Source organism: Aquarana catesbeiana, linkage group LG11 (genome assembly GCF_042186555.1).
Source record: "Aquarana catesbeiana isolate 2022-GZ linkage group LG11, ASM4218655v1, whole genome shotgun sequence".
NCBI classification, from domain to species: domain Eukaryota; kingdom Metazoa; phylum Chordata; class Amphibia; order Anura; family Ranidae; genus Aquarana; species Aquarana catesbeiana.
Window position 1 is genome coordinate 40,644,106 of NC_133334.1, and position 16,070 is coordinate 40,660,175.

At 44.9% G+C, this 16,070-nt stretch overlaps 1 protein-coding gene across 1 annotated transcript in view; it reads left to right on the forward strand.

The window, feature by feature from the left end:
* Positions 1-692: 692 nt before the first annotated feature.
* The window catches only part of PAMR1 (peptidase domain containing associated with muscle regeneration 1), an 83,942-nt gene continuing 68,564 nt past the window's right edge, over positions 693-16,070 (forward strand). The window contains exons 1-3 of the mRNA XM_073604199.1: positions 693-1,143; positions 11,066-11,242; positions 13,565-13,693. Coding sequence (XP_073460300.1) covers positions 1,053-1,143; positions 11,066-11,242; positions 13,565-13,693 — 397 coding nt within the window. The 5' untranslated portion in view covers positions 693-1,052. The remainder of the gene's footprint in view (positions 1,144-11,065; positions 11,243-13,564; positions 13,694-16,070) is intronic.

Sequence of the window (16,070 nt, forward strand, 5' to 3'; positions counted from 1 at the left end):
CTCAGCATAAATAAAGAGATGAAAGCTATTGGCCACTGCCCCGTTTATAGTCCCGACGTACGTGTTTTACGTCACCGCGTTTAGAACGATCGGATTTTCCGACAACTTTGTGCGACCGTGTGTAGACAAAACAAGTTTGAGCCAACATCTGTCGGAAAAAATCCTAGGATTTTGTTGTCGGAATGTCCGAACAAAGTCCGACTGTGTGTACGCCCTATAACTGTGTGGGTTTCTACAAAGGTACAATGTTGCAGTCGGATCACTGGGGTGGTTGGGGTGGTGGTGGGGGGGTCACCGCTTTCTCCTACCTGGAGCAGACTGATGACATCATCTCAGCCTAGGCAAGGTCACTGGATTGGAGTTCACAGACTTCTTTTTTAATAATAAAAGGTGGAAATTTTTTCTGAAAAAAGGATCCTTTTTCTGCATATTGTAACCAGACAGGAATGTAATCTCTTTTATGTTAGAGAGCATAATTAAAATCTCAGACGAGACAATGGTTTCTATTTCGATGTCACCACCACACACACCATAAATTAGTTGATATTTAATTAGTTTTTTTGGTGCGATGGCGTCACTGATGAAGAATGTATGTTATTGCAAACACATGTATTGGCCAGAGAGCGATTTTCCAGACTTCTTGCCAGGTCAGGATGGGGGTTGACTGCTATTATTACCGAGACATCCTCTCTTCCTCAGACAAGTGTGAGTTGTGTTCTCCGTCAGTACCTGCATGAGTCCTCTCCCCCCCCCTCCCTCGTCTGCGGCGCCCCCCCTGGTTGTCAGCGTCTCTCCACTCCTAACCTGCTGAAGCCGTGAACTCGTATAACTCAGCTGCTTCTCCTTGGGATTCCCCGCTGGAGGAACCACAAAGGGGTTAAGGCAGCAGCTGAGTGTTTTTGGGGTGACGTAGCCAGGAAGACCCCTCGTTGGAAGCGTTCCGTGAAGGATGTCACAGCCTGGACGGTCGAAAGTTTGAATAGTCGAGGGGCCGGTGCAGCCACAGGCATGGCGAGGTGAGGACTCTGATCGGAGACATAGGACCCGGGAGGATGGACAACACAATGACCTGGTTATTGGGGACCAGCCTGCTGCTGCCTTACCTGTACGCCTTCCATTTCGCCGCCTACCCCAAAGGAGCGAGTGAGTACTGACAGCTGATACGGGGGAATCCCAAACACAAACAAACGTTTCTTTACATTTCTTTGTAGATATATCATAACTGCTAACATGGCAATATACTTAGGAAGGAGATCTTAAAGTGGACCTTCAGTTATATCTGTCCATCTATGAAATCTTCTGCCCTTGTTGTTGTTTTTAACTTTGGATATTAAAACTTTTTTTTTTCTGCCAGTCAATACCTTATACAGCCCACTTCCTGTTTCCCATCTGGTCCTTAGCCTAGGCTTACGACACCATGCACAGCTCTCTCTCTCACTCTTGTGAGAGTTTGCCAGGAAGGTAGGGGGGGTGAGTCATAAGAGGGCTAATGAGAGCTGCAGAGCTGGAGGTGTGCCTCTGTGTAAATCCAGGAAGTGAACAGGAAGCAGCTTCAGGTGCCCACAGTTAACTTTGTTGCAGCCAGACTCAGTGGAGGGAGATTTCTGCCGCATATTTGCACACCTCCCAACTTTTTGATATGGGAATGAGGGACACCTATCAGCAAAAGTATGCAGGTATAGGGCACGCCCTTTGCCACACCCCCTTAAAGGAGAATTGTACAAAAAAAAAATAATAAGATTGGTTAAACCCACAAGTGCTTTTTTACCACTACTATTCCTTTGTATTGGCTTTTGGAATTTACAAATGCAGCAATTTAGAAATCAGGTGAAAGGTTTAGTGCTGGAGAATGCTTTTTGATAGATAAAAAGTGCATTTTATATACAACTATATAGATCAGACCAAAATGAGGGACAAATGAGGAGGAAAGAGGGACAGAGGGACATTGCTCCAAATCAGGGACAGTTGGGAGCTATGCATTTGGCAAGTACAGAATCACAGTATATATAAAATAATATGCAAAGTGGTTGGAGGGAAGCTTCAGAAAGGCAAAGATGTTTTTATTACAGATTATGTGAGCAGACTGCAGTTCCTCTTTAAAGTGGCTGTAAATTTCAGACATAAAATATGAACAAAGCATATCCCCTCTATAGTGTGTACTTGTCTCAATCCAGAGCACTAAGTGGCATTTTTGTCTGCTGCTTTGTTCCTCTTCTAGCAGCATGGGTCACTTTTGACAAGTTTTCCTGACAACAAGAGAAAAAAGGTGACAGGGGAAGGAACTCCAGCGCACAGCCTGTGATTGACAGCCTCAGCTCTGTTCCTGTGTGCTGTGTGAAGGGGGGGGGATGTCCCTCCCCACTAATTATCTCTCAATGAGCTCTGCAGAGTGTAATTGCAGCTCTCTGCCCCCTGCTTTCTGAAAGCTCAGACCAGCTGTAGAAATTCTGCATTTTGAATAGATGTAGAAACGGGAAGACTGCAGATAAACAGGTACAACCTATGTAGGAGGCTTTGTTGTATCACCTGAGACCAGTCACTTCAGTGGGTATATGTAGGGGTTTATAATCACTTACCGTCCGCCTAACTGGGAATGCACAGCATGATTTTGACATTAAATACAATATGGCAGCAGCTAGATGCCATAGCTGCGGTTACGTTTTTTCCCTTAGGCGGCCTGCCTTTCAGATAAAAGCGATCCCTGCAGCCAATTTGCCACGGGATCACTTTTATAGGGGCGGGAGAAGTGCCCCCCACCCCTTCCTGGTCTTACCGAGCTTACCGGAGCCGTCAGTACCAGCCGTCAGTACCCGGAACCAATCCGATGCGGCTGATGGCTAGTAGGGATGGTCCCGATGTTCGTTTGTTCACAGCAAATTGTGAGCACCGTGGGGCACCCCATTGACGGCTGCTGATTGGCCAAAGCATGCACCTGACCTGCATGCTTTGGCCAATCACAGCGCGATCAAGTCAATGCCCCACACTATATAAGGCTGCTGCTTACACGGTGGCCATATAAAGTGAATGAATGGAGATTAGGCAGGTAGTGTAGTGTGCAGTCAGTCAGTGTAGTGGTATACAGATCAGAGTATATAGTGCAGTTAGTGTAGTATATATAATGCAGTTCAGAGTATATAGTACAGTGAGTCCATATTGTGTGTATATAAGGCAGTTCAGAGTATATAGTACAGGCTGTATAGTATATATAATGCAGTTCAGAGTAGAGGTCGACTCTGGTCAATATTTGGCCATTTTTGAGAAATCGGCATCGGCCGATTATTATCCAAATTAGGCCGATATTTAACATTGACCGCACCATGCCCACATGTGTTTCTCCTCCCTTCTGCACACTCCATTGGCAGAGCGGCGCGGCGCTTGACGCTTGCCAGAGCCGTGAGTGTGTATCAAACACCAGCCAATGTGATGAGATCTGGGCGGGCCCCTACGTGTATGTGGCCCCGTCCCTTACTTAAGCAGCCCAATCATTGGCTGGTGTTTGATAGCTGCTGGGTCTCGCCCACCCCAACATCACCACTAAATTTTGACAGCTGGTCTCTCTCTGCATTCAGTTACATATGTCAGTTTCACACACAGTTACACTATATCGGCTCAGTGTGAAACCTGCCAGTGCCAATCAGTGCCAACTGTTAGTGCCAATCAGTGCCAATCAGTGCCACCTGCCAGTGCCAATCAGTGCTACCTGTCAGTGCCAACCAGTGCCACTTGCCAGTGCCAACCAGTGCCATCTGTCAGTGCCACCTGCCAGTGCCAACCAGTGTCATCTGTCAGTGCCACCTGTCAGTGCCACCTGCCAGTGCCAACCAGTGTCATCTGTCAGTGCCAATCAGTGCCAACCAGTGCCACCTGTCAATGCCAAACAGTGCTAACCAATGCCACTTGCCAGTGCCAACCGGTGCTACCTGCCAGTGCCAACCAGTGCAATCTGTACTGAGGACATTAAGTGTGTGGTAGAGTGACAGGACCAAGCAAGGGGGAGTGGAGCGGGAGTGGGTGACTTTATGAGAAGAAGGAAAAAAAAAAAAAACAGCCTAAAATATCGGCTGCAAAAATCTGCATCATATATCAGCCATCGGCCGACCTCTAGTTCAGAGTATATAGTGCAGTCCGTATAGTATATAACATACTAGGGATGAGCCCGATGTTCGAGTCAAATGTAAGTTTCCATAAAAAATGTCCATAAAAAGTGTTTGGGGACAGGAGACATGTATCAATGCAAAAAAAAAAAAAGTTTTAAAAACAGCCGTTTTTTTCAGGACCAGTGATTTTAATAATGTTTAAAGTGAAACAATAAAAATGTAATATTCCTTTAAATATCGTGCCTGGGGGGTCCCCTTAGTATGCCTGTAAAGTGGCGCAGTTTTCCCGTGTTTAGAACAATACCACAGCAAAATGAAATTTCTAAAGGAAAAAACGTCATTTAAAACTGCTCGCAGCTGTAATGAATTGTCGGCTCTCGGTGATATAGATAAAAATCAATAAAAAAAACGGCATGGGTCCCCCCCAGTCCATTACCAGGCCCTTTGGTTCTGGTATGAATATTAAGGGGAACCCTGCGGCAAATTGCATGGGGGTCCCCCCAAAATCCATACCAGGCCCTTCAGGTCTGGTATAGATTTTAAGGAGAACTCTGCGCCAAAATAAAAAAAATGGTGTAGGGGTCCCCCCAAAATCCATACCAGACCCTTATGCGAGCACGCAACCTGGCAGGCCTCAGGAAAAGGGGGGGTGAGAGAGCGCCCCCTCTCCTGAACGTAAACGGGTGACCCTGCCTTCCTCTGACGTCACGTGGCATCAGAGGGGGCGGGGTCACCCGTTTACATCACCGGGTGGCCTCGCCCTCAGTTATATAACAGCTGTCAAAGCGAGAAGCCTGCAGTGTGCGGGACGCTTCCCATGGAGGCGGAGTTGTTGCTTTTTTTTTTTCTTTTTTCAGTCCGTTGGGTGCTGTCATAGAAGATGGATTTACATTGCGGAACATTTTTATTTTTTAATAAAGGACTTTTTCCAAAGTGTCTCCTGTAATTTTTACTGTTTTGGACACTTTTTTTGGTGAAATCGTAGGGGTACAGTGTACCCGATACCCATTCACATGGGGAGGGGGGCAGGATCTGGGGGTCCCCTTGTTAAAGGGGACTTCCAGATTCTGATAAGCCCCCCACCTGCAGACCCCCACAACCACCGGGCAAGGGTTGTGGGGACAAGGCCCTTGTCCCCATCAACATGCCTGGATGCCGAGTGAGGGAGGGGAAGATGGCCCCCGCTCGGCTCTATAGCATTGGAGGGCGGAAGCGACGTCAAACATCAGTTCTTCCCAATGCTTTTAAAGGAGAAATATATATATATATATTTTTTTTTTTTCAAGTGACATTTTTTTTTATTGCATATAATCATATTGCATTATACAAGCTGTACACTCACTACTTTACATTGTAGCAAAGTGTCATTTCTTCAGTGTTGTCACATGAAAAAAAAATAGTAAAAGATTTACAAAAATGTGAGGGGTGTACTCACTTTTGTGAGATACTGTGTGTGTGTATATATATACAGTATGTATATAAAATGTTTGGGGGTTTTACTTGTAAACAACAAATGTTAGAAAAAGGCCCGGTCTTAAAGGGGTTTAAATCGGCTGATGAAAGTGCTTAGTAACAATGTACATGCACCACATTCTTAATGTGCACCCAATGCAGTATGGACAGCACAGTAGCTAAGTGATTAGTGCTTCCACCTAGCAGAACTAGGGGCATCTGTTCATATCCCAACTGTGGCACTACCTTCCTGGAATTTGCATGTTTTCCTTGTACCTGTGTGGGATTACTCCTGTTTCTGCCTACACTCCAAAACCATGGTTGTAAGTTAACTGGCTACTGTCTAAATTGGCCCTAGTAAATGTACTGTATATATGTCTGTGAGGTGGGGACCTTAGATGATAAGCTCCTTGAGGGCAGGGACTGGTGCTGTGAATGTGCTAATTATATATACTATATTACCAAAAGCATTGGGACGCCTACCTTTACACGCACATGAACTTTAATGGCATCCCAGTCTTAGTCCGTAGGGTTCAATATTGAGTTGGCCCTCCCTTTGCAGCTATAACAGCTTCAACTCTTCTGGGAAGGTCCACAAGGTTTAGGAGTGTGTCTATGGGAATGTTTGACCATTCTTCCTGAAGCGCCTTTGTGAGGTCAGACACTGAGAGTTGAAGCTGTTATAGCTGCAAAGGGTGGGCCAACACAATATTGAACCCTACGGACTAAGACTGGGATGCCATTAACATTCATGTGCTTGTAAAGGCAGGCGTCCCAATACTTTTGGCAATATAGTGTATACAGTGCCTTGAAAAAGTATTCTTACCCCTTGAAATTTCCACATTTTTTCATGTTACAACCAAAAACATAAATGTATTTTATTGGGATTTTATGTGATAGACCAACACAAAGAGGCACATAATTGTGAAGTGGAAGGAAAATGATAAATGGTTTTCACCATTTTTTACAAATAAATATCTGAAAAGTGTGACGTGCGTTTGTATTCAGCCCCCTTTACTCTGATACCCCTAACTAAAATCTAGTGGAACCAATTGACTTCAGAAGTCACCTAATTAGTAAATAGAGCCCACCTATGTGTAATTTTGTAACAATATAAATCCAGCAGTTATGTGAAGCCCTCAGAGGTTTGTTAGAGAACCTCAGTGAACAAACAACATCATGAAAACCAAGGAACACACCAGACAGGTCAGGGATAAAGTTGTGGAGAAGTTTAAAGCAGGGTTAGGTTATAAAAAAATATTCCAAGCTTTGAACATCTCACAGATCACTGTTCAATCCATCATCCGAAAGTGGAAAGAGTATGGCACAACTGCAAACCTACCAAGACATGGCCGTCCACCTAAACCGACAGGCCGGGCAAGGAGAGCATTCATCAGAGAAGCAGCCAAGAGGTCCATGGTAACTCTGGAGGAGCTGCAGAGATCCACAGCTCAGGTGGGAGAATCTGTCCACAGGACAACTATTAGTCGTGCTCTCCACAAATCTGACCTTTATGGAAGAGTGGCAAGAAGAAAGCCATAAGAAGTCCTGTTTGCAGTTTGCGAGAAGCCATGTGGGGGACACAGCAAACATGTGGAAGAAGGTGCTCTGGTCAGATGAGACCAAAATTAAAAGTTTTGGCATAAAAGTAAAACGCTATGTGTGGTGGAAAACTAACACTACACATCACCCTGAATACACCATCCCCACCGTGAAACATGGTGGTGGCAGCATCATGATGTGGGGATGCTTTTCTTCAGCAGGGACAGGGAAGCTGGTCAGAGTAGATGGGAAGATGGATGGAGCCAAATACAGGACAATCTTAATAGAAAACCTGTTAGAGTCTGCAAAAGACTTGAGACTGGGGCAGAGGTTCACCTTCCAGGAGGACAACGACCCTAAACATACAGCCAGAGCTACAGCTTATTCATGTGTTAGAATAGCCCAGTCAAAGTCCAGACCTAAATCCAATTGAGAATCTGTGGCAAGACTTGCAAATTGCTGTTCACAGACGCTCTCCATCCAATCTGACAGAGCTTGAGATATTTTGTAATGAAAAATTGGCAAAAATGTCCCTCTCTAGATGTGCAAAGCTGGTAGAGACATCCCCAAAAAGACTTGCAGCTGTAATTGCAGTGAAAGGAGGTTCTACAAAGTATTGACTCAGGGGGGCTGAATACAAATACACCCCACACTTTTCACATATTTAATTTTATTTTATTTATTTGTAAAAAAGAATTGAAAACCATTTATCATTTTCCTTCTACTTCACAATTATGTGTCACTTTGTGTTGTTCTATCACATAAAATCCCAATAAAATACATTTAAGTTTTTGGTTGTGACATGACAAAATATGGAAAATTTTAAGGGGTATGAATACTTTTTCTAGGCACTGTATATGTAAATTGACAGCACCATATAAGTACCAGTAATAAATAAAACGAAAGCAAGTTGTTTGCAGCCCTCACATTCTGCCCCTCTGTAACCTTCTAAATGTAGAATAGGTGGAGCAAGTTACAGAGCAGGAAACGACTAGAAAGAGGCTGCATTTCTAGCTGCAGGCACCATGAAAGCCCTGCTGAATCTAATCTCACAGTTGCAATGTTTTATTTATTACCCATATTTATATAGCGCTGGCAATTTGCATAGAGCTTTACATATTGTACAGTCACATGAGTCCCTGCCCTCGTGGAGCTTACTATCTGAATTCCCTATCTCACATGCTTGGGCCAATTTACACAGGAGCCAAATATCCTACATATATGTCTTTGCAGAGTCAGAGGAAACCCACACAAGCACCAGGAGAACATGCAAACTCCATGCAGATGGTGTGCTGGCTGGATTCAAACCGAGGACCCCAGTGCTGCAAGGCAGAAATGCTAACCATCAGGTCACTGTGCTGATTCCTTGACAGCTTTAGAAGCCCATTGGCTAATTGTACTTTTGTTTGAAGTGTGTTTTTCTAACTGCGCGTTCCCAGCTGGATAGAATTGATGAATGAGCAAAACAGCGGTAATGTATTTCAGTTATGTTTGTCCTGCCCGCAGCTCGTCCCTCCGCAGTCAAAACAGCATTGAGGTTTACACTGGTGGGGAATTCTAACACTGCCAAGTCATGGGAATGTCATCACCGAGCATAAACTTTCCGCTGTTCACGTTACAGGGAATCTGCGAGTGCCGCGTCTGCTGAATTCTGACATGGGGGGTGGGGATTATACAATTATTCATAGGGGGGATATATACTAAAACTGGAGCACTCGGAACCTGGTGCAGCTGGGCATGGAAGCCAATCAGCTTCTAACTTCAACTTGTTCAATAAAGCTTTGGCAATAAAACCTGGAAGCTTATTGGTTACTATGAAAAGCTGCACCAGATTTTGCACTCTCCAGTTTTAGTAAATCCCCCCATACTGTCCAATTTAGCACGACAAGACAGATACTGAGTTGTCATTGCTGTCACGTAAAGCAGACGTAATCCCAATCACTAAAATCCCACTTAACCTTAAAGTGGAGGGCCACCCTAAAAAAAAAAAAAAAATTGCACCAAAAATCTTTAAATTTTTTTTTTTTAAAATGTGAAAAAAAAAAAAATTTGACTTACCTGAACCCTTGTTGCTAGGCAGTCTTCCTAATCTGCCTTTTCCTATTCCACGCCGTGTCCTGCTCCTCGGTGAGGGGCCCCGTTGCCTTCTGGGAACTGTGTGTGTTCTCAGAAAACCATGGGGCCATTCACAGAGCGCCGCGCGCGCGTGTGCGCAGTAGGAAACTGGCAGTGAAGCCGCAAGGCTCCACTGCCTGTTTCCCTTAGGCCCCTTTCACACTGGGGCGGTAGGGGCGTCGGCGGTACAACAGCGCTATTTTTAGCGCTGCTGTACCGTCGTTCTTGTAGCTGTATTCGGCCGCTAGCGGTGCGGTTTTAACCCCCGCTGGCGGCCGAAAAAGGGTTAAAATCCCTCGTACAGCGCGGCTATAGCCACGGTATTGCCGTGGTATAGCCGCGCTGTCCCATTGATTTCAATGGGCAGGAGCGGTTTAGGAGCGGTGAATACACCACTCCTTCACCGCTCCAAAAAAGCGGTTTGCAGGACTTTTTTCACCGCCCTGCCTGCGCACCGCTTCAGTGTGAAAGCCCTCGGGCTTTCACACTGAACAAACAGCGGAGGCTGTTTAGGGGCGGTTTGCAGGCGGTATTTTTAGCGCAATACCGCCTGCAAACCGCCCCAGTGTGAAAGGGGTCTAGGATGGCGGTGCCGGGGCCCGAGAGCCAAGCTGCTGACTTTTACATATTTTTTTTTCCCAGGGGGAACCCCCCTTTAACCACTTTAGCCCTAGAAGGATTTACCCACTTCCTGATCAGGCCATTTTTTTGCGATATGGCACTGAGTCGCTTTAACTAACAATTGCGCGGACGTGTGACGATGTACCCAAACAAAGCTTTTTTTCCCACAAATAGAGCTTTCTTTTGGTGGTATTAGATCACCTCGGCAGTTTTTTTTTTTTTTTTTTGCGCTACAAACAAAAAAAGAGCGACAATTTTGAAAAAAATAATATATATTTTTTACTTACTTTACAGACCCCTGATGTCTCTGATAGGGACTGAGGACATAGATTCCCCAGTCCTTTTCTCTGCAGCCTCAGCTGCACTGGACAGTGAATGAATGGGAAATACTCTGCACCAAGCGGCTTTCTGTTCATTCACAAACTAAAGCATAGTAAACGCAGTTTACTATGCTTCAGTTATGAATGACCAAAGTGGGTGATCAGCACTGATCACTCACTGTGTTCATCCAGAAATGGAAGGGGCCAGTATATTACATATTTACCAGCCTCTTGCCCTGTTCTCCATCCTGAAACACCCCCTGGGTGCCTGCAGCAGCAGCCAGTGAGAGAGGAGAGGAGGGAATCCTGCAGTGCTGCGAGGGGTGGGGGGAGCCTGTGCAGCAGAGTGAATCTGCACCGAATGGGGTGATTAGGGTGTGCCCAGGCACACACCGTGAACACACCTAGGGTCACCCTATAACAGAAGTGCCTAAAGCACAACCTTTGTGGCAGTCAAGGAGCAGGCTGATAAGAGAGGGCAAAATGGGCAGAGGGATGATTTCTTCCGTTTCTTGATGTTATTTCACTGTCCAATCAGCAGGAAGCATTCTTGTGTAAGTGGGTAAGTGGGGTCATCCTTTTGGTTGTGCTGTGTGAGAGGGCTGTGTATATATTCAAATGATTTGTATTTCTTTCCATCCAGTAATATCAAGACTGGATGGACAGAAAAACAGACCCTTTGGAAGGTAAAACAGCTCCCATCTATATGTTTCATCTGTGTATGTAGCTGTTTGCCTGGAATTCAGCTTCAAATGCTATAATATTTGACATTGGGCTTTGCAATAAAGGGAAAAGTACAAGAAACATAGAAATAGTAGAATTTACATTGAATTATACATACATACAAGTCCAGAATAAAATCCTGAGGAATGCTGCTATATAATGCCTCTTATAATTTCTCTTTCTTGTGTTTGCCAGAGTACACGGTCATCAATGAGAATTGCCCCGGGGCAGAGTGGAATATTATGTGTCGCGACTGCTGTGAATATGACCAGGTGGAGTGTACGTGTCCCGGAGGCAATAGGAAGGTTGGCTACACCATCCCCTGCTGCCGCAACGAGGAGAATGAGTGTGACTCCTGTCTTATACACCCAGGTACTCCATAATTACGGGGATGACTCAAAGCATAGAATCATGAAAAAGCTGAAAAACATGTCCACTTGATATGCAAATGACAATAACCCTTAGCTTACACTCGGAGCACTTCCCTTGCCTTTTGCACTTAGGTTGGCTTGGCTCCATCTTTGGGTCCATGGCTTTTGCTGTTAGGTTGGCTTGGCTCCATATTTGGGTCCATGGCGTTTGAACTTAGGTTGGCTTGGCTCCATATTTGGGTCCATGGCTTTTGCTGTTAGGTTGGCTTGGCTCCATATTTGGGTCCATGGCTTTTGCTGTTAGGTTGGCTTGGCTCCATATTTGGGTCCATGGCCTTTGAACTTAGGTTTGCTTGGCTCCTTCTTTGGGTCCAAGGCTTTTGTACCTAGGTTGGCTTGGCTCCATCTTTGGGTCCATGGTCTGGAAAAGGAAAAGAACACATGATCCTTATTTTAAGTGTTGAATCGTTGGATCTCGAGTGATCTGGCATCAGAATGGAACTGAGCTCCAGAGCTTGAAGCTGATATCCAGCCTCTCCTCCTCTCCATGTTACTTCAGATTTAAGAGATTATTAGCAGGACTAATAAGGTCTGGGTGTAGGCAAGTGCAGTTAGCCACTTTGTCACTGTGTGGCTCTGTACCAGAATAGTGTCTGGTACAGCATGTAGTGACACTAGGTGGTAGGCATCTTTTAGGTCGAGCTCTACCACAAGTGATGTCGGGAGTGAGTCAGCACCCATATATATATATAAGGCAGGTAGGGAGGAGCATACTGTCTCTTGGGGCATGGGAGCCATACACCCCACATCTGTGAGAATGTAACCTACACAAGTGGGCCCTGGGCGGGGCAGGAGGCCAGGTGGAGTGGACCTCTATGCAGGAGGTGTCGGCTGTAGACATTCTGTCCCTTAAGGAGGTGGGGGCTAGGGTGGATTGCAAAAGGCCTTTGAATCCAAGCTGGAGATCCCTGTTTGAGACTGTTTCCCTGGAGGGTTCCTGAGAGAGGTGTACCCACTTAGAAGGTGTCTACAGAGAACGCAGCCCAGTGAGTACTGATGACTCGGGGCAGAGGAGAAACTAGAGGGGGATGGCCGCTGAGGTGCTGCATGTGTTTTCACTTGTGACTACTGCAGACCATCCACACTATGTGATTGTTTATATTAAGTGACTCCGGAATGTATGTCCTAGTGATGTGACTGTCTTGCCATTCCCTGAACAACATCAGTAAAATACAATGAAGTTATCTTTCATGTGGACATTCCTTCTTTTTGATTTGTCGTGAAGAGGCCTATGTCGAGGAACAGGGCTCAAGATGGCAAAGGGGTCGGCCTTAGCAGGCGGGATTGTGTTCTAGTAAGGCTGGAGCGGGGGTAGGGCCTTGTGACTGGGCGCCAAAACTAGCAAACCCCCAAGCCCCTCTGGGCTCTGGAGCTGAGGTTTCAAGAACCACCTTGGTGTTGGAGTCTGTTTAAGGTTCTGGAGCAAGCTGAAGCTCAACTGCTGAAGGGACTTCATAACCAAAGCTGGCTATCGTGGCACAGCCAACTAGGCTTATTTCCTGCCATGTGAAATAAGCTTAAGTGACCATTTACAAGTTTGGCACTCAAAATAGTCGTCAGTGAATGAAAGGCATGTGTATTGGAACAGCCATTGTGTGTGCTGAACGGGTATGGTTTCAAGGTTACATTACATTTATTTTGCCTCAGTGGAGATGGAGGAAACTGAAAAACATGGAGCACAGCCAACTCTTTCTGCCTTGTGAAAAAAGCCCAGTTGGCTATATACAGGTTAAACCCTCACATTTGCTGCCAATGGAGAACAGGCCTATACAGTGGAACAGACACTTTATGTGCTGAATCAGTAAAGTATCAAGGTTATGCTGGTTTGTTTTAACTCAATAGAACTGAAGTTTAAGCTGGGAGAGTCAGTCCTGTCAAACGTGGAGCATGGTCTACTTTGCATTGTTTTGTGGACAAAGCCCAGTTGCCTATATACAGATTTAGCATTCAAAATGGATCCCACTGAATGAAGGGGTTGTAAGCTGCAAACAGCCATTTTGCATGCTGAACCAGCATGGTGAGAAGAATACGTAAATATAATTGTCCTTAGTAGTGTCTAATACTGAGTAGAACTGAAAAAGTGACTTGGAGATGCTACGAAACATCTTAAACATTACAGAACAAGTCTAATTTAATGTGACTACTACTAGATGTACCATGGCCTGGGTACATGAGAACCTTCACAGACATACTAAGGAGGATACATAAAGACTTATGTAGGTGTTACTCGAAGTGCCTAATCCCTGTCACATTCTTGTCTTAGGATGCTCCATATTCGAGAACTGCAAGTCCTGTCACAATGGATCATGGGGGGGAACACTGGATGACTTCTACGTGAAGGGGAAGTACTGCGCAGAATGCCGCGTCGGCTGGTATGGAGGAGACTGCATGAGTAAGTAACATCCATATATATGCTGTATATTCTGTATGTGTACGTATATATATATATATATATATATATATATATATATATATATATATATATATACACACACACACACACATATATTGACTTTATATGTATTGACTTTATTTAATACCCGCTTGTGTGAAACAAGCATGCAGCGCATGAATCCATCCCAGGTCTGTGACCAACTAGGTAGTGAGATAATGATAAGATCATAGCCCTGGGGCCTGCACATTTAAATATCAAAACAACCATGCCAACTCTCCTTTTCCTATCTTTACAGATCCTCTTTAACCACTTCCCCCTGGGTGGATGTCTTATGATGTCCTGGGGTTTAAGTGGTTGTACCGGGATACACAGGCATCATCCCAGGTTCAAAATTTGCAGCCGGTGATGCTCTTTTATGTAGAAGCGATTAGAGTGGTTATACAGCCACTCGATCATTTCTACAGGTGTTGAAAGGGGGTGCCCATCTGATCGGGGAGCACAGGACCGCTCTAACCAGCTGCATTTAGTGTACTGCACAGGGGAACTGGCGTCAGAAACTGGAAGCAATGCGGATTTCATAACTTCCGGTTTTGGTTCTTAGTTTACTGGCCTGTTGGAGGGCAGTGAAGCAGCCCGTTAGTGAAGCAGACCAATCTGTGTCTGATGGGCTGCATTGGAGGCCATAGCAGAGATCTGGAGTCTAATAGACCCCATATCTCTACATAAAGAGGACCTGTCACAGACAATGCTATCATAAGGGATGTTGTTCATCCCTTGTGTTTGCAATAAAGTTGATAAAAAAATGAAAGGGATAGTGTAAAAAAAAGTTTTAAATAAATACACAGTTTTATATAATGAATTGCAGGTACATTTTTCATGGTTCATAATTTGCATGTCTGAGTTTGACTTTATTCTCAAAATTCAGAACTATACAGCTTTTCATTCTGTGCAAATCTGGGAGAGAGCAAGATGCCTACGACGGGTGGAGTTGACGACCGCACACAGTACATCTACGTCATTACTTTGACGCTAAATACCGTTGTTTGGCAGCAGCTAGCTGCCATAACCCCGGTATCCTCTTGTTAGGTGGGAGATTGTCTACAAAACAAATGTGGTCTCGACTCTATGCCCTTGGAGGACCAGAGCGATGTCTGACATGGCCTTAAAGCGGGATTCCGGCCAGCTAAAGATTTTTTTTAAAGTCAGCAGCCACAAACACTGTAGCTGCTGACTTTAAATAAGTAGACTTACCTGTCCTGGGTGCCCGCGATGTCGGCCGCCCGAGGCTGACCCGTCCCTCGGCTCTCGGGTCCCGGCACCGCCATCCTTGGTAAGGGAAACAGGCAGTGGAGCCTTGCGGCTTCACTGACAGTCTCCTACTGCGCACGCGCGAGCGGCGCAGCGATCTGTGAATGGCCCCGTGGTTTTCTGGGAACACACACAGTTCCCAGAAGGCAACGGGGCCGCTCAGCTAGGAGCAGAACACGCCGCGGAAGAGGAAGAGGCAGATTAGGAAGATTGCCTAGCAACAAGGGTTCAGGTAAGTTTAAAAATTTTTTTTTTTTTCAAATGTTTTTTTAAAAAATTCTTTAGGATTTTTGGTGCAATTTTTTTTTTCAGAGTGGCCCTCTACTTTAAAGGGACGATTTTTTATTTTGTTTGTTAAAGGTAAAATTACATTTTTTTTTTAATGGGCTCATGCACACAGGGGCGTTTGACGTTTTTTTTTAACTGCTTCTAAAAGCCCCTCCATGTTAGCCTATGTGTCCATGCACACATAAATTGTCAGAGGCGTTTGGAGGCAAAAGCATTTAGGGGCAGTAGAAAAAAACGACAGCCTGTGCTTCCAGGACTCCAGCAGTAAAAACGTGCTGTAAAAACGCAAAAACGTGGCTAAACGCGACAAAAGCCACGTTTAGCCGTGTTTGACTTTTTAGGCGTTTTAACATTATAAAGAGTGTTTTTGATGAAAATAACGCAAAAACCAGGGGGAAAACGCGCAATAACACTAATGTAAAAACGTGGCTGTAGAACTGGCGTTTTTAAAACATCCTGTGTGCATGAGCCCTTAAATGAGAAATCGTCTTTTTGACCGCAGATTTCTCAATAAAGGGGACTCGTCATGCTTATTTCTATTACAAGGGATGTTTACATTCCTTGTAATAGGAATAAAAATGATAAAAAAATAAAAATAAAGGGGCAGTGTAAAAATAAAAAATAAAAAGTAAAAAAAATGTGAAAAAAAAAAATGTAAAGTTCCACAAAGCTGGCATACAGAAGTACTAGACCTCCTCTGTAACCGCCCCTGCCCATTGATTTCAATGGGCAGGGGAGCTTTAGGAGTGGTGTGTACACCGCTCTTACAGCGCCTCAA